The sequence below is a fragment of the Strix aluco genome, chromosome 12, assembly GCF_031877795.1.
Source record: "Strix aluco isolate bStrAlu1 chromosome 12, bStrAlu1.hap1, whole genome shotgun sequence".
NCBI lineage: Eukaryota > Metazoa > Chordata > Aves > Strigiformes > Strigidae > Strix > Strix aluco.
In genome coordinates this window covers 12,431,487-12,450,140 of record NC_133942.1, presented here as the reverse complement: position 1 = coordinate 12,450,140, position 18,654 = coordinate 12,431,487, and the positions used below count along the sequence as shown (strand labels likewise).

At 45.5% G+C, this 18,654-nt stretch overlaps 1 protein-coding gene across 5 annotated transcripts in view; it reads left to right on the top strand.

The window, feature by feature from the left end:
* Positions 1-516: 516 nt before the first annotated feature.
* The window catches only part of GLCE (glucuronic acid epimerase), a 55,594-nt gene continuing 37,456 nt past the window's right edge, over positions 517-18,654 (top strand). For 2 of the 5 annotated variants that reach the window (XM_074837411.1, XM_074837413.1), the window contains exon 1: positions 18,313-18,619. Coding sequence is in view for 1 of the 5 variants with exons in the window: in XM_074837409.1 (XP_074693510.1) it covers positions 575-594 (20 nt within the window). In the remaining 4 variants the exon portion in view is untranslated. Of the gene's footprint in view, positions 595-906; positions 986-18,312; positions 18,620-18,654 lie in introns of those variants that run through there. The other 3 variants (XM_074837412.1, XM_074837410.1, XM_074837409.1) reach the window with 3 other exon arrangements.

Genomic DNA, 18,654 nt, shown 5'->3' with positions numbered 1-18,654 from the left:
GAGGGGGGAGGCAGGTGCCGCGCCCCAGCAGAGCACAGCTCAGGGGTGTCAGCCCCTCAGCAGGAAACCCACCGCCCTGCCCCAGGAAAACCGTTTGCTACAGGGTTGCTGAAAACCTTCCCGGTTATTTTAATTTAAAAAAACACAACCCTCGCGGGTTATTTTAATTAAAAAAACCCCTCGCAGATAATTTTAATTAAAAAAACCCCAAAACCTCACGGATTATTTTAATTAAAGAAAAACAGCCCAAGCAGAGGCAGCGCCGCTATCGCGCCCGCCCACCCCTCACCGCGGCCCCGCCCCGCGTGCGCGCGCGGCTAAGGGGGCGTGGCGCCGCGCAGCCAATAGGCAGCGCCCTCCCCACACGGCAGGCCCGCCTCCCGCCCCCGCGCACCCCATTGGCCGTCTGAAGGCCCCGCCCACCCCGCCGTTCTCGCGGGAAGTAGGGGCGGGGCCGGGCCACCCGCTCCCCCCTCCCGCTCCCCCCCCCGTCCCCCCCCAGCTCCCGGTGCTGGTGTTCCGCCGAGGCCGCTGAGCGCTGCCGGTTCCCGGGAGGCCCCGCCGCCCGCTCCCCATGTCGGCGGTACCGCGCAGGTAGGGGCGCGCCGGTAGCTGGAGCGGGGTGGGGTGAGGCCGTGGCTGAGGGGGAGCGGCGTGAGGGGCTGCCGGGTGGGGAGGTGGGAGGGGCGGCAGCGGCCCCGGTGTTCCCGGTGCAGCGGCCCCTCCCGCCCGCCGCTCCCCGCCCCGCCGGCGCCGCTGTCACGGCGCGCCGCGCGCCCCGCGCCGCGCGCTCCCATTGGCCAGAGCCTTCGGTGCGCCCCTCCCTCCGCGCTCCCATTGGACAAGACCTTCGGCGCGCCCCGCCCTCTCCGCACTCCCATTGGACAGGGCGGCGGGAGGGCGGGGCGCGGCGCGGCCCCTCCGTGCGCCCCCGCTTCCCCGGCGCTGAGGGTTCCGCCGCCAGCGAGGCCCCGCGCCCCCGCAGGTAGGAACCGGCCCGGCCTCCCGCCGCTCGGTGCCCACCCCTCTGCCCCGCGGGGGGCCCGGCACCCCTCCGCCTCCCCCCGGGAGGCCTCTTGGAGCCCCTCCGGAGGAGCCACGGCCCCGCGCCCCCTCTTCAGCCCCAGGCGGGCCCCCCGCGGCCCCCTCTTCCCTCAGCGAGTCGCCGGTAACGGCAGCCTCGGGGCTCTCTGGGCGGCGGGTTGTGTCACCCGGTGGGCTGGGGAGGGAGCCGGGGGCAGCCGGCCTCACCCCGCGCCCTCCGTGCCTGGACGTGGTCGGCCCAAGTTGGGAGGTTTGGGATTTCTCTGGGTAAGGAAAACGCAGGAATAAGGGCAGTGGTTTGCAGGAATACGCGGAGCAGCCCTTCTGTTTTCCACCCAGTGGGATTCCAGTGCTGTCAGTCCTGCCTGGAAAATCTCCAATTCAAGGTGAACCCAACTCTGGAAGGGGTAATTGCGCTAATTGAGGCCTCCCAGTACTGGTAAAACCGGGTGTGTTTCTTCGAGGGGAGGCAAAGCTGCCTCCTTTGCCTCAGCAGCGTAACGGGGGTGTCACCTGGGGAGATGCGGTGGGGGTTGTGTATCTGGGTAGGCTTGGAGGTTGATAAGGAACCGTGTTTAATCCCGTAGTGCAACTAAGCTTCTGCTGAGCGAGATGGGGGTGAATATTGTCAGAGGTTGGCTCCCGGTGCACCGCTCAGGCAGCTTGTCTGAATAAATATCTAGGGAGATGCTGAAGTGGCCCGGTCGGATGTTGGGTTGTTCCTGCTCTTTTCCTCCTTAAGGTGTTGTTCATGCATTTGTGTCTGTACCTGAGACATCGAGGTGTAACAAAACCAACATGAAGCACTCGTAGTAAGGCTGAGGTGCTTAGTGAGGTGTCCATAAAGCTAAACTCAACTCGGAATACTTTCTTATTCTTTAATTATTCTCTGGGAGCTTAAGGTGCGTCAGACTTTGTCAAACTGACACTGCTTCTGTACCAGCAAACAGCAGGTTTCCTGATGCTTCTGGAATCAGTGAAGTAACAGCCACCTGTAAACTCATTTACGTGGGGGATTGCTGCGTGCTCCAAGAGAGTGCAGTAGCGAGTGTCCCGAGAGGAAATCAGCTTTGTTAGGAAGGCTGCAGCGAAGTGGGTTTGTGCTGGAGGTACGTGAGTATGGGAACAGTCACCTTCCTTAATAGGACTTAATTCAAAGAAGGGGGGGCTTATATGTGCGCTTCATCTTGCCTTCTGGAATTCACACCCACTTGAACAGCATGAAGAGGAGAAAACCTGATCAACGTGCTCTGTGGAAGGGGAAAATGAAAATAATATCCATGCTTTTTGTAGGTGCTAGAAGGAGTGCAGGTGAGTATTCAGATAATGAGGACACTACCTTCCAGGATCATATATACTCTGGCTTCCTTTAGAATAAAACATGCAGGTCAGCTGCTACAGACCTTGTGCATGAAACTGTGGACGATGTCTCATAACGAAACAGGTTTTGGACAATTTTATTTTAAGGCAAAGTCACGAGAACACAGATGAGCAGGGCTTATGCTGTAGTTGTAGATAGATTTGAGCGTCTGTGGGCTGTTCTGCTTCTGCCCATTTTGAGATGCACAAGAAGGATGCATGATAGTAGTATTATGATGCAAAGTTTTAGCTAATATATTCTGCCTTTAAGCAAAATTTTAATGTTGCAAAGGCAAATGCCTCACAGCTTCCCAGGCAGTGGAGGAGGATCAGTGTACGCACAGGAGTGTGATCTTCCAGTTCTTCCACATGATGCTTGTTGGCTTTGGGGGAGTGCAGCCCAAAAAGTGTGGGCGTTTGGGTTTTTTTTTCATTCTTTTGACTATTAGGAACTTGAGCCTTTTGGCTTGTTCCATTAGACACAGGAGTTGCCAGTAGTTAATAGTTCTCCTAGTTAGAGCTGGCCAAGCAAGAAAGGTTTTTAAGGACGTTACGCGCCTCTAAACTTGGCCAGTTGTAACAAGCCTGAACAATATTTAATATTTGTAGAGGCATCTTGCCCCACTGAAATGTTCTTTGGCATAGTTGTGAAATCTGGATGAAATATTGCACTCTGTTTATTTAAAGACATTGTTTTCACTTCCATGAACTGCTAACCCTTCTGACACAGCTGGTGATCGAAGAATATAATTGTGGTCAAAGGTATCTCGGTTATCCAGGTGCTCTTTGTACCTTTTTAAAAAAGTGAATCCCTTCTTACCAAGATACAGCGTAACTTCTACGACTATTTTGTGCGCCCAGCTTGTGGAATGGCTTTTGCCATTGTGCTCTAATAAGGCAGGAAGACTAAGGAGATACTGGCACGTGTCCCTTCAGGTGGTGCCTTGGGAAGTCCTTTAACTTTTCATGAGGTAATAATGGCACTGTCTGCATTTGGGATGGTAGCTATTTCTTTTTTTTTAATAATCAATAAAAGAATCCTAAAGCACAGCCTGGACGAAGCTGGCCCTTTTGTATCCTGCAGCGTGTTACACAGCTAAAAATTAGTAGGGGCCTGAAATGATTAGTATCTGGCTGGTGGCCCAGAAAGAGGGAAAGCTGGGTCTGGCAGCATTTGACAGTAATTTTCTGTAAGACAAGTGTCCTTAGCTCTTTCATTGTCCAATTGATTCTTTAACAATAGCGCTCCCGTTTGTAATGCTGAGTCTATAGTGCTGCTCCAGCAGGAAAAACAAGAGGTGTGCTAGTCACTGGCTAGTGCACATGCTGCAGAAAACAAGAGGTCTTGGGTGACTCCTTCGGAGAAATAGGTGAAATGTGTAAAAAAACAAAAACAAAACAAAAAAACCCAACAAACCCAAAAAATACAAACCCCACCACAAAAGCCCCCCAAAATAATATCTGGCAGGAGTGGCAATGGTTGATTGAGATACCACTGTAACATGAGCAGGTGATACTCAAAACTGCTGCTTTGTGGTCTTTTTGCCTAATGGTCTTTGGTGGTTTTCTTCTTTCTGCCTGTCCAGGCTCTCTACTCCTTCGGTAAGAAAAGGGAAATAAGAAGTTGGATTTCACTGAGGTTACCTTTAAAGTAGCTCTCTTTCCCTGAACGTTTAACTGAGCCATAAGATTAAAAGGCATCTACTTGTGGTGTTTCTTAAACGGATTATTTTAGTATTTGGGTATGTTTTTAATGAACTAGCTTTCATGTCTGAGCCGCAGTCAAAACTTTAAGATCTAATTTCTGCTGGTTTTCAAAGCAAGTTGACTCATCAGTTTAGCCTTGTGCTGCAGACCTAAAATGTCGGAAGATGTTCCCCTTTTACAGTATTGCCATTTTGTGATTTTCATTTTTTTCCCCTAATGATAAAATTCTGATGCTCCTAAATAAAATTTGGGGAATAAACGTTTGTATCTGGGGTCTGTTTGCCCATGTAAATAAGCCTAGTGCAACTTTAGTTTTTCTGTAGTTACGCTGGATTTTCACTTAGCATTTCTAGAACGAAATGTAAATTTGCTTTCCTATCAGCACTCGCTATTTTCTTGACTCCCCGCCCCGTGCTCCACGCTTGCAGCTTTTGCTTCTGTTTTTTCACCTCATCTCATCTCTTGGCAGCCTTTTTGCTTCCTGCTCCTTCAAGGTGTCTTGTTGGCGCTGGAACGTGGCATGTCCTCTGTGTGTGATGAGCGGGCTGCTGGCTTTTTAATCCCTCCTCGCCGCAGAACTTTGTGCTGTACTTGCTGCCAGAGCCACAGGTGAGCCTCGGCACTTGCTTTTAATCTGGGTGAAGCATTGTGCAAACCTGCGGCAGGATAGAAAGACTTTGCAAGGATCTAGCTAATATTTAACAAAGTTTACTTGCAGACCACACATAGCTTCTCAGCTGTGTTTTAAATGTTAATATGAATTTGAAATATTGGAGGTGACAGATAAAATGCATGGTAATGAGATCCTTCTAAAGAAAGCTCGCTGCTAATTCCAAAGGAAATGAGCTTTTAATTAGTGTCTTATCTTGAGTATGCCACCTTTTCTTTTTTCCTCATTTATATTGCTTGTATTATAGAGTTAAAGATCAGCTGGTGTCCCCTGATATGGGAACCAGTTGGCTGGTGTCACTTTATAAAATCTGATTTACAGACTCTTGATTACATGTAGCTTGTTGATCACAAAATAAATTGGTTTGGCCATGTTTTCAGGAGTTAGAATTTATTGTTGTCTGAAGTCGCGCCTTTGGAAATTAAGATGTTCAGGGAATACCCATGTTGCTGCCCGTGCAGTATCTACCATACAGATAGAGACTTTGGAGCACTGAATCTCAGCTCTTTCAGGAATGATAGATTCCCTGTTTCATTATTATAAAAACCTTAACGGAATTTTCTGAAGCAGCTGTAAATGCTAAGCAGTAAGGTTAGCCACTCAGGAAAAAAAAAAACCCCAACCCCCAAAACCCATTTAGCTTGTGCTTTAAAATGACCTTGGTGAGGTTGAGAACAGTAAGGTTTCTATTTGATTAAGGTTCTTTTCAAATGGGCTTTCCACGGCAATATTAGTTTAAGACTATGTAAAATAGCAGGTGATATTTTTAAATTTCAGCAAGCGTGCATGTAGTTTGGATCCAGACTGAGAGGTGCAGAGATGATTTGGATTGAGGAGCAAAGCCTGCCTAACGAAGCTCGCTCGAGCAAAGGGTCTCCGTGTCTGGCAGGGTCCAATGTTCCTGGATGTTCCCCGGAGAAGGTGCTGGGGAGGCATCATGGTTCAGCACGTGCCCTGCAAATGGGAGTGGTGCTGGCCTGCGTTTGCTAGGGTTTAGGGGTAATGCATAAACCCACAAAAAAGCAAGGTAAGAACAGAGCTGAAGTGACTGAGCATAAAATGAGCTTGACTTGGTGGTAGAGCACTTAACCTTCCTAGTTCCCACCACATATGGGAAGATCAACACTTGGCTTAGCTTCTGAAGTGGCTTCATTCAAGCTCAGTGTTTTCTGTCCTGCTTCTTGGCATGAAAAGTGAAGTGTATTCCAGAGTATTAGAACTTTTTCTGTGTCCCTTGTAGGGTGCTTGTGAGTTTAGTTTAGGCTGTGTGTTTCAGTGAGAAGCCTTCTGAACAGGCAAGTTTGCTAGTGTCCCCAGGCTGGTCTAGCACGGGAAATGGGGCTGTTGGTGTGTGTCTTTTCCTCTTTTTAATTGCATTAAGGTATGCAGGAAATTCCAGAAAGCTTTGAAACAAAAGCAACTGATCAGGAGCTCTTCAAGCCGTTGAGGCCGTGGGGCTTCCCTTGGAGGTGAAAACTTGGGATATTTATTTGTACTTCTCAATCTTGGTTGATCTCACCTTCAGTAAGTGTGTCTGGTGCTTGACAAGGCAGTTTTGTTCCTTTTAAAATTTGGTCTCCATGTTGAAAGTGGAATGAGTTCCCTGTTTTTTTCCTGGGTGGGGTTGTCCTGAAGAAGTATTTTTGCTGTTTTCCTTCTCTTACAGAAAAAAGGGAGTCTAAATCTGAACAGAACGAGCTTATTTTACCATTTATTATATTTAATGATATTTGAATTTCCCATAGGAATCTTCTCAATACCAAAAGATACCAATTAATTCCTGCAAAAAACGATTGAAGAAATAAAAAATTGTTTCTATCAGTCAGTCGAAATGGGTGAATGTCAACCATGCTTCGTTAACAGCCCGTTAGCTCGGCTACAAGGCTGCAAAGGCAGCTGTGGCAAGGAAATCAGCTTTAAAAATCACGCCCAACAGTGCAGTTCTTGTTGCTTACAGTGGGATACATTCCCACAAAGTGCCTGAAGCTTTTGGATCTGTGGGCTACCTAACCTGGACGGCTGGTATCTCCTTTTCATTTTGGAATACTTGTGGTATTTGCCACATTTTTAGATAGAATTGAGTTGTTTAAATGGACCTGAAGGCTATCCAGTCAGGTAACCTTCACACAATATTGAATTTTACTTTTTTTTTTTTAATTCATATTTTCCCTGAAAAGCTGTTGGATTGCCTTCTGTAGTTTGATATTACAGGAGATGGCTACATACTGTTTTGACTGAATCGGAGATAATGGAAGGCTGCTGGCTTAATTTTCTTTGTAATGATTTGTTTTAAGCAGCATTTGAAGAGATACAAGGATTAATTCTTAAATTGCTTATTGAGCTGACTGTTTAAGAGCATGGTTTGCAATTGCAACCAGTTGTCATAAGCGAGCAGAGCAGAGGTAGTGAGCTGACCTGGATGGGTTTAGTTGCTGAGTGTCTCAAGACTTTAGAGAGACAAGATGTCATATCTCTGCAGAAGCCTCTGTCAAATCAGTGTACTCTGAAAAACAGGATTCTGGCTTGTGGTTGGAAGTAGAGGGGCGTTTGAAAATACTTTTTTTTGGGTCTGTGCCTGTTTGATTTACACTTCTGCTTTTTGATAAGCAGAAATTCTCTTCTTTAGGATATATTGTTAAAAATGTTGACTTTGATTTTGGGAAAATAGAGCTATGACTTCATGACCTATTTATTCATCAAGCTCTCCTGTTAAAAAGGTACCTGAATACAAAGTTGGGTACAGAAGGCTGCTGATTATGTTGTCTTAGCTGATTTTGTTAAATTCTTTTTTAAAAAAAAATAAAATTGTGTTAACTGTACTGTGTATCTCAAGGACTAATCGGCTCTTGCCATCCCTGCTGTTTAATGTAGGCTTTCTTAAAAACCCTAAGAAGCTTTCCTCTCCTAGCAGGGCTTTCAGATGTCTCTCTTCCTAATGATAAATGTCAACAAATGGAATCAGAGCATCTTCTGCTGCAGTAAGGGAGAAGTAATTTTCTCAATGTGGGGTTTTTTTGTTTGGTGTTTTTTTTTTTTATATACTGTTTCTCCAGGTAGCTGAGAAACCAAAACAGATCACATACTTCATACTGCAGAGAAGGCAAGCGCTTTGGTGATGCGTCTGGTTGTACTCAAACCGTCTGGTTGTACTCCAGAGGAAAATACACGCGCAGGCAGGGCTGGCTGTGCGCACCCGGCAGCCTCCTGTCCCCGCGGGTGCGTGGCCAGGGTTTGCTTTGGTGCTGCTGGCTCTCCCAACCACAGAAACAAACTGCTGGAAATAACTTTCCCATGGCTTGCGAGGTTTTCTACTCATTGATAATAAAAATGTAATGAACAACATGAACAGCACTAGGGTTGCTCTACAGATGAGGAAAATGAAGGATGAGGCATCTGTGGAAGAGCAGGGAAGATGCTGAGTATAATTGCAGTTGTGATTTATTTTTTTTTAGTCTCTTCTTAGAGTTGTGCACCTCAAAACCTGTACAATGTGAAACAAAGTGGGTTTTTCCCTTGCCCACATGACAAATTTGCACTGGAGCTGCCATACAGAAGGTGAATTTAGATAAAATCTCTATTATGTGCCCGTCCCACAACCGAGGTGTCGGAGATCTGCATGCTTTGTATGATGACAGCCACCTTCTTCCACATGTTAGTGGGTTTTGCTCTGTTTTTCATGCACTGAGTATTCTTCCAGAAAAATCTGAATTTCCCAGGAAGTTAAACTGTCAGAAAAGCTACTTGCTTTTGGGTAGGTGGGAGGAACAGCTTCATCCTGCTCAGCCATATGTTAGCAGTAATTAAAGCCAGCAGGGTTTTAGGATTAGAAAAGGGTAAGAATTTGATCACCTCCACAGCCCAGACAGCCCAGGACCCCCAGCACTCAGTGTGTGGTGTTACAGATGTCCCGTTGCCCTTTAGCTTGCAAAAATGCTTCTTGAGGCCTGTGGCCTTGCCAGCATGGGGCTATTTCTGACCCTGTGCACCCTGTGACCTGGGTGCTCCCTGCAACCCGCTCTTGGGCTCACCTTCCAGCCGCTCTGCTTAGAAGCCTCATGGGTGCATTGCAACCAAGGGATGTGTTCTTTATCTTTTTTTTTTTTAAGCTATTTTCAGTGCATCCCTCAGCAGACAACAAGCTTTCTGCAAATCCCTGCTCTGTAGCCAAAGCTTCGAGTACCTCTGGTGCGTAAGAGTGTGCCGCCGATGCGGGGGTCAGCCGGGCTGTCGCGCTTTTTTTGAGGAAACTTGACGGAGGTAACCAGAGCTTCCCGCTGGGAGGCTTGGCAACCCCCTGCAGCAGCATTTTGAAGGCGGCTGAGCACACTCACGGCCCACGTTGGGCAGCATCTTGCTGTGAAATCTCAGCTTGATGCGCAGTACCGTCGCGCTTCCAGCGGCACGGGGGTAATTCGTAGCTTGGATGCTTGCGCGCGGTGAATCCTAGGTGGCCAAGCAAAGTAGGTCAGTTATTTTTAAGTGTTATGATTAATTTATAAATGCCATTATTGTGTAGATTTTTAAGTGTTATGATAAATTTATAAACGCCATTATTTCATAGAGGTAAGGTAGGTCTAAATACTCGGTCTTGTGCGATGGATGGCTGTTTGCAGCGGAAAACTGGTGCTCCACAGTAAACAAATGCTTTTGCAAGGGAGAACTAGAAGTGAGTGGAAAGGATTATTTTTAAGCTTTAAGCTTTGCACGTCTGGAGATTTTTCTTTAACATGAAATGGTTTTAGAACAGGAAAATCCTTCGTGGTATGTAATGCTTCCAAAACCCTTGGCAGATGGGTAACTTTGTTTCCAAACATCAAATGTTTTAGCTGTTTAATGCCTGTTTTTAAGCATGAACAGCACTCTCGGAGAATGTTCATATTAAGCCTGACGGGAATTAGACTTTTAAAAGAACTGTTTCTGTTATGTTATCACGAAAACTGAAGAATTATGAAAAACTTAATGCAACAGTTGGACTCCTTTGCATAATATACAAAATAATGTCGCACCGGGAAAAAAGAGGGGAGGTACACTCAAGCCTTGGCGTTTAACCCTCTGCAGTTACTGAAAGGTGTATATTTGCTTACCTTGGGTAGGGAAGTCACCTTCTATGCACACACACACACTTTTGCTGTGCAGTATCAAAACCTTTGACCACTCATTGGTAGGAGTAGGATCAGCACTTTGCTGAGAGGTGAGAATGGACAGATGGGAGGAAAGGTGTGCTTTTGGATTTAATGTCTGCCAGATGCTTTCCTCAATAGTCACGGGTCTTATTTCCACAAGATGTTCCAATGGAGGGCTTTTTTGTCACTGAATGTGTAGTATATTACTGCTCTGGACAGGAGGTTATGCATCCCTGTTGGTATAACGTGGAGAAAGTTGGTTACAGTACACATCTAGTCCTTAAACTCATATTTGATCTTTAAACTACATTTAGAAGTAAATATTTGGTGCCTTATATCTTACAGAAGTATTACATATATAAAAGGTGAATTTGTTCTTAAACTTTAAGCCGAATGGGTCACAGAGCTGAGAATGACAGTAAATACCAGCAGTGAATGTTATGCTTCAGACGAAGGATTTTGCACAGTTCTGAGTTTTCTTAGAAAGGCAAGTCTTGGCATCGGCGTTCAGTAACAGTATTCTTGGTATTTGTGGACTGTAAAATTTATAGAGTAATAGATATGCAAATGACCTGCCACAACACTGCAGGCTCTATGGTAATGCATAATTGTGACACGTTTTTTAGCTATTTGCAGAAATTGGCTTTCTTGCAGGAGTGAGATTTATCAGGTTCTCACCTTTTTAAAGATATAATTCTCAAGTCTCTTACCTAAATACATTTATTATTTTTTTTTTTTTATTGTGTCTTGGGAAAATGAAAGCTTACAGATCACTTGCAGAACCGCCACATTTTGATGGCTGTTTTTCATGTTCAGAAGACTTAAGGTGATGCTGCATTTCACTGACACTAAATTGCCTCATCTCCTGACATGTATGTTTATAAAAAGGGCACAGTACCAGGAGGTCAAAAGTTGCTCTGTTCAGTGCCTGGAAAGCCCTGGACACTCAGGTTTACTCTCTCAGCGCTTGCTGGGGGTATAGTGCTGGCAAGGTGCATGTTCTTGTGATGGTGGAGAAGCACACAGGGTTTTGGTTTTGCAGACTCTTGTCAGTGACACATTCTGATTTGGCCTTAAACCCACCTGTGTGATTCTAAAAACCTGTCTTACCTATGAGTTTAACCTACATAAATGAAAAAAATACATTTATGAATCTGCCCCTTTTCCCATACTGTTGTATTTTCCCTGACATGGGTTATATAGGGTGCAATTCTCAACTCACATATTCTATACTGGGCACAGCTTATTGCATTTGCGTGGGGCTCTATGCTGTAACTGCCTATAGGCTTAATCCTTGCTGTGACAACTATTTTAAAATGACCATCTGTAATACTCTGTGGTAAAATATTTCTTGCTCCAGAAGGACCATTGACCAATAAAACTTCCTTTTTCTTCCCTAAATGACTACAACTGGAACTGGTCCTACCAGTTTCAGTCCTCACATTCCGTTTCCATTTGAGCAAATGGAGGTTATCTTGCTGAGATATGACTTATGATGCACTGCGTTTTAATACTCATGGGATTGTTAACAAGTTCCCTGCCTACTTGACAGTGAATTTCAAATTTTGCTGCTCTAAAGTTGTCCACTTCTCCACAAAGATTTAAGCTTTGTGAAATGTTGCGGCGTAAAAAATACCTAACAAGACACTTGGCTTGACTTGTGACACTGCTTTCTCATTATTTTAACAGCTGGCATGGCTGACAGTACTGCACATTTCTCCTTAAACAGTTTCCCAAAGTGAAAGGATTCCTTGGGGACTGGAGTGGAGTTTCTTATTTTCTGGTCTTTGCTGTCAAAGCAAACCCGCCCGTGTCCAGTGTGCGGGATTGCAGAGACCCTTCAAAACAGGAGTTGGCAGCAGAGGTGTTTTGCTGTGGCTGGAAGAGTCTGAAATTAGACTTGGATCAAACATGTTGCATTTGCAACTGCTTGAGGACTAAAGGCAAAACTCATCTCTCCCGGGCCATGGAGATGTTGGCAGAGCCGTCCCCATGCAGGGTGGGTTTCATATAATCACAGAATAGCAGGTTGGAAGGGGCCTCAAGGATCAGCTGGTCCAACCTTTCTGGCAAAAGCCTGGCCTAGACAAGCCGGCCCAGCCCCCCTGTCCAGCTGAATCTTAAAAGTGTTCAGTTTTGGGGAATCCACTGCTGGGGAGATTATTCCAGTGGCTGATTGTTCTCAGTGTGGAACATTTTCCTCTTGTGTCCACTGGGAATGTCCCCAGGAGTAACTTGTACCATCACCCCTCGTCTTTTCCATGGGACTCCTTGTAAAAGGGAATCTCCATCTCCTTTGTAGCCACCCTTTAAATACTGGAACATGGTGATAAGTTCTCCCTGAAGCCTTCTCTTCTCAAGGCTGAACAAACCCAATCTCTCAGCCTTTCCTCACGTGCCTGCCCAGTCCCCTGATCACCTTTGTGGCCCTTCTCTGGGCCCTCTCCAGCCTGGCCACATCTTTTTTGCATAGCGGGGACCAAAACTGAACACAGGATTCCAGGTGTGGCCTGACGAGCGCCGAGCAGAGTGGGATGATGACTCCTTTATCTCTGCTAGTGATGCACCCCGTGGGCTTGCTGTGCTGCTGCAACACACTCGTACTGAGCTTGGTGCTCACCAGCACCACTGTCCCCTGAGCTGCTCCCCGGCTGGGTAGATCCCTGCCTGGACTGCACTCCTGGGTGATGTTTTCCCAAGTTCAGGACCTTCCACTTGTCCTTGTTGAACTTCAGAAGGTTCTTATTAGCCCCCTCCGCCAGCCCAGTCAGGGCTTCCCAAGCGTCCACGTCCCCACTTGCTTTGGTATCATCAACAAACTTCCTCCGGATGCACTGATCCCACCATCCAGATCACTGACAAAGCTGTTAAACAGCGCTGGGCCCAATACTGATCCCGAGGGGACCCCACTTGCCACAGGTTGGCGGTTTGAAAAGCAGCTTTTTGCCAGCCCCTCCCACCCCGGGTGCGGCCTGGCAGCCAGCCTGTCCTCTCCTGGCATCCGAGTGCCCTCTGCTGGCACTCGCTCCCTTCCTGCCAGGGATGGACGTGCTTTAGAAGAATTATTATTCCCGTATTCTGCACTGCGAGCTTAACATTTGTCTAGATGGGGAGCAGCGGCCTGCGCAGAGCCCCTGGCACCCCCTTTTCCTGCTGGCTGGGGCTGCCCGGGGGAGCCTCGCGAGGCCGATGAGGATGGAAAACGAGACGCCAGTAAAACCGACGTAGCTGCAAGAGCGAAGCTCGTAAAGCTGCCGCGGTTCAGCGGAGGTTTCCCCTGCACTGGGAGCTGCAGGAGCTCCTGCTCCCCTTCAGTGATGAGAGGCAAGGCAGGGCCTTTCAGAACTGCCTCCAAAATAATTTAGTTTGAGCATATTTTTGGTAATCCTGTTTTCTGTAGCTCAACAGAACCCCCACCTTGTAGGACAAGATCAATCTTAAATGGGCACCTTTTTTTTTTGTACTCTAAATAACCATTTTGCAGTGCGTTGCAGTTGGAAAAAACCAGCCGTGTTGGGACTGAACACTGGAATGGCAGCAGTTGGGAGGGACGGTTTTACTGCCTTGCTGGCTCAAATTGAGGGACTTGGTGTAACAGCCAGTGCCTGGGTTAGTCGGGTTTAACACCGTAGGTGTGAGTCAGGCTGGTTCCTCTTTCTATGAGACCAAAAATTCCCTTCTCACCAGGAACAGAGTTGAGTAAAGCTGAACACTGGTGTTTAAATGGGCAAAAATCAGAATGGAACCCAAATCAGCTTCTGAAATGAATATTGATTTTTTTAAAAAAATATTTTTTAGGGGGAATGGTACAGTGTTAGTGCAGCTTTGTTGTGTGTGGGTTCAGACAATTACAAATCCCACGTCTGCTTTGAATGTTTCATGAATATTAATGCCGTCCTCCTACTGAGCAGTTAATTGGGTGCTATCACTTTAACCACCTTATTTAAATTGAAAAGCACTCTTAATAAATGACAAATGTCGGTGTGAAACTTGGTGTGTTCAGCGCACTGAAAGCAGGCTGCTGTGCCTGTGTCTCTTCTCTGCCCTCTCCTAGCAGGCTGATACATAACCTTAAAGTCCGGAGTCTTTGCTGGCCTTTGGCATCTTAGCTGAGACCTCAGGTTGCAGCTTCCTTATTGCTGCTCTGACTGTCCATACCACTGTTCTGTGCAGCTGGGAGGTGACAGAAACCCCAGGTTACGGAAAAAACATCCATCTCTGTCTCGAAGGATGGGCACGACACGTTTAGAGGAGCTGTATTGATATTGTATGAGAGTAGAAATTTCAGATTTTGGGGGTTTATGGCCAGGTCAGATGTAACTTGAACCTCTCAGATTCTTGACTCAGATGGGAAAATGCTAAAACTCAGAGCAGAGATGGAATTGTGGGTCCTGCCTGTGCCTGTAGACGTGGCTCTGTCAGAAATGTGCAACAGCTGGAAGCGGAGTAGAGATTTTTTTTTTTCTCCTGATAATCTTGGGTTTTAGAAACAACAAATTCTGTTTTATAGATCACCAAAGTAAAATATGAGATCTTACTGTTCTGTTTAATAGGAAAGAGATAAAATCCTCCTATCTGGGCATGAGGAGAAAATCTTATTTTTGTGGATTCATGAGAGCAATATGATTGGACCATCTCTTTGGGCTGTATCCTGACAGCCTTAGGACAAAATCCTCTTGCTTCTCCTATTGCAAGTCCTTCCTGGTGAGGCTGAGTACCTGTCCGCTCTCTAGCTTTCATTAGCCTGTCCCCCCTGTTAGCTTTGCCTAGTCGAAACTTTCACTATTAAAGATGGAAGAGTCTTGGTTTTCTATGTGAGATTGCCTCCAGGGAACATCTTAAAACTTTGTACAAAGCTGGAGTTACGCTGTTGTCCAGCCTTACCCTGCTACTGGAAAGGCTGTACCCCCTAAGGCAAGCTGTGGGCAGTTACAAGTAGGTCTTTTTTCTTTTTTCTTTTTTTTAATTAAGAAAAAAAAAGTAAATAAAAGCATAGCAAGTCCTTGCTGTTTTAATTGTGGTTTAGGGTACTGCATTCCCGCAGTGTTTTATAAAGCGTTAGCTCATATCTAGAAACACGATTTCATCTTCAGTCAGGAGTTTGGAATTGATTGTGTAAAATCTGTGTGCTTGGCTATTTGTTTTGTCGTTTTGAAACCAGCACATGCCTATCGCTGGAACGCCGTATTTAGACACAGCAGGTTATTAACACATTATCTGATAACACTGCTGTGGTTGTGCTGAAATTGCAGGTTGCAGGCAAAGGCTTCTAATCGCTCAGTACATGTATTAATGACTTACCAAACTGTGCTGCAATCACTATAATTTCAGAAATATAACAAAAGGAATCCAAAGCTTTGTTTCAGCGCTGAAGCTGAGTTTGGAGAAGTGAAGCTGAGTGGAGCAAGGCTTAAAATGAAGCAGATGACTTGGACCAGAGAGCAAAAACTTGCATGGTTAGAAATCTTTCATTTTTCGCATGTATTCGTAAAAGCTCTTGGAAAATGTGCAACTGTGTGTATGTGAATTCAACCTGCAAGTCAACTGATTTTCTGCCGAGGTGCCTCCTGAAGAAGCCAGCATGTTGGGCTGCTGCTTCCAATGTGGCTTTGGGTTCCTCTGAACAGAAAACAGCCGCTCTCCATCCCTCGGGGCAGCGTTAAGTGTCACTTGCACCTTCTCCTGCTGAGTTTCTGTCCTCTCAATCTCCACCTACCGCAGTCCTTGTGGAGCTGGCTGAGTGTCTGACTGCGTCAGGATCTCCATCCCTCTCCTGAAGGTACCCGCAGGGATTTCTTCGCTGTTGGAGCGATGCCCTCGTCTAGCCCCCGGTGCAAGCTGTTGGCATGAGCTGCCTCTCGCCTTGCGACAGAAACGGGGGCAACGCACCTGCTTGGCTGCTTCGTGCTCAGCCTTCAGGCAATCTCCTGGGTTTATTTCCAGGCTCTGCAGCTGTTCTTTCTGCAAGCCAGGAGCAGGCAGGAACATAACTTGGCCAGATTGACTCTCCTGACTGTGTCCAAGCTGTTGCAGGGATGCTCCTTGTTTATTCTCTGCTGACCTGTTGTAACAAACCTGCGCGGTCCTGCCCAGCTGGGGACAGCAGGGAGCAAAGGGATCTTTGCCCAGCACTGGTCTCTGCATCAGTGTTGAACAGGACCGCAACAGTTTCTAGAATTTTACCAGTATTTTAGAGAGGAATTCTTCTCGATAAAGAGAGGCAGGGATATTTCTGCTGCCCACGCTGGAAAACAAAAAGAATGTGCAAATCTAAAGTGTCAATGGGTCTTGTGCCTTCTAAAGTCAAACATATCAAACACGCTGGTTACTTTTAAAACTTGGTAGTGAGACACAAAAGATGTGTATGGGCAGAAGCCTCTAGATGGGTTTGATTTGGGCAAGAACTGAATTTCTGTAGTGCTGGCTGTTTTTTCTCATGTTAGGGCTGCAAGGCTTGTTGAAAATTGTGCCAAGGCACAGCCCTGTTGAAGGAAATTTTAGGCACCTTCAGTGGTAGTTAGAGTTTGAGAGAAGGAAGCTGCAGTCTATGAAAAAGAGGCAATTCACTCCCAGGTAGAAATATTGACAAAAAATAATGGAGGTGTTAAAAATCCTGAGTGTCCTTAGGAAGTAACTGCAGGGAATCCTAAACTGTCATCTTCTCGGCATGGGACACTTAGCACGTGTGTTGGCACCATCCTTTGTGCATGGAGGACTGTCTTGGATGAAAATACCAGTTTTCTTCTGTTAAAAACTTGTATTTCTTCTCTGGGAGTGTTCCCATATGACCAGAGCGCTAAATGAGGGAGTTCTCGCCTTCCCTCTTGAAGGCGGTAGGGTGAACTCTTAAATAATAAAAATAAATCTCCTGGGGAGCCAAGCCAAGGGCTTTCTGGTCGATGTTATGTGAACATACTGCGCAGTCTTTAAAAATACATGTTGTGTGTAGAGTGGTTCTCGTCTTCTGCAACCTGGCTGTAAGGAGAATACATGTGGTGCTTTGGTGGTTGGATTTTGGCTTTGTTTGCTTCAGTTTATAAATAAGTGCCAAGAAAATGAGTATTTTGTTGTGAAGATGTTTTCAAGGCCACGTATTTATTTTTTTTTAAAGAGAATCGTGGAAGACAAGCTGACAATTTAATGGTGCATGATGCACTAATAAAAATGTCTCTGTGGTTGCGTTTAATCCTTTAAAGGAGAGAAAAGAAACACAGTAGTTATCAGCATTCAAAAGGCAAGACGCAGGCTTAAACGTATGCAAAGCCTTGGAGAGAGACTGAAGAAATGTACTGACTATGTTGCAGAAAGCTTCTGACAGGCACATCACATCTTTGAAAGTAAGATTTGAATTATTAGAGCTGCCTTTGTTTATTAAATTGAGCCTCCAGCAAGAGGATTATAGGAAGAAATACCGTGCAGGCTCAAGTTGCGTTGGCATAAATTTTAATGGGCGATAAAATTTACTTTATTGAGCTAATTCAGTAAGAAAATTCAAATAGATTTTTAAATGATCCAGGTATGTATTGGATACCTAAAGAAATAGACTTGAAGTGCATGAATAAGCCTCCTTTTATGGAATCCAGTTTGCTTTTAGCGACGGGTAATCCTTTTAAAACAAGACTTCTTCAAGGCAAACTCCAACAGAAGAGTTTTTGTTTAATTTTAAATTGGGAATGCGAGGGAAGGATGCAGAGAGCTAATAAGAGAGTAATTATACACGCTATTGCCAAGTTGAGGAAGGGCAGAGACCATTAAAATGCCATTTTAGGAGTTAATTATATGGTGTTTCAAGTCGATGCTGGTGTCCTGATTTCTGTTTAATCCCCGTGTAGCATGTATTTAGGATGTTGTGTTCATGGCACCTGATTTCTATTTTAAGGAACTTTAGGCCACTGCATTAGGAAATACTGTCAAACAAAAATATTCTTCCAGCTTCCACAGGGTTTGTACCTGTTGGATTTGATTAGGAAATATGCAAAAGCAATATAGGAGATGGAAAAACCTTAGCAAATACTCTGGGCCCGGCACACATACCATAAATAAAGCATTGCAGTGGAATTTGGTTAGTTAAATCTCTTCTGAAGCTCATTTAATAATTCCAAGCCTCTGCTACCGTTCAGATGTAGCCAGCTGTAATTTGTTTCAAGGTTAGTCTTTGACTTCTGTTTTATTAGCTTTTCAGTTTATATTCTTCCACTTGCGCAGTTTCTTGAGTCAAACTACATAATGGTTTAGCTAAAACTGGGATCCTTTAGATAGGGGCTTTAAATTGGAATTCTTCAGAAACGTTTAATGAAAGCTCTGCATGAGGCAGATGTCAGGATTTACTCTTCAATTGGGTAGGATTGTGGTGGGGAGAGCAGATTAGGCTCCTTTGCAGTTGATGTGCTGCCTAGAGGAAGTGACATTTATGCTCTTGATCCTTCAGTGATTCTGCATGTCAAGAGCTGAGCCTTGAAATTCGTCAGCAGTGCTGTCTTAAGAGCAGACAGGACTGAATAAGAGGATTTTTACAGATAGAGGGGAAAAAATTCAACTCCGATGGCTGTTGCAGATCCTTAAGTACTTCAATTTTTCCTTTTTTTTTTTTTTTTTCTCTCCACATCTCCCCTGTAGGAAATCTGAGAGGGAAATCACTTTAAATCACCACCTGATACATTTTTGAAGTTGAAAAATCTGAGATGCATTAGAATTCAGAGACCTCCCTTTGCTTAAGGTAAGAAAGGAGCAGATTCTCCCTGTTCCCTGCCT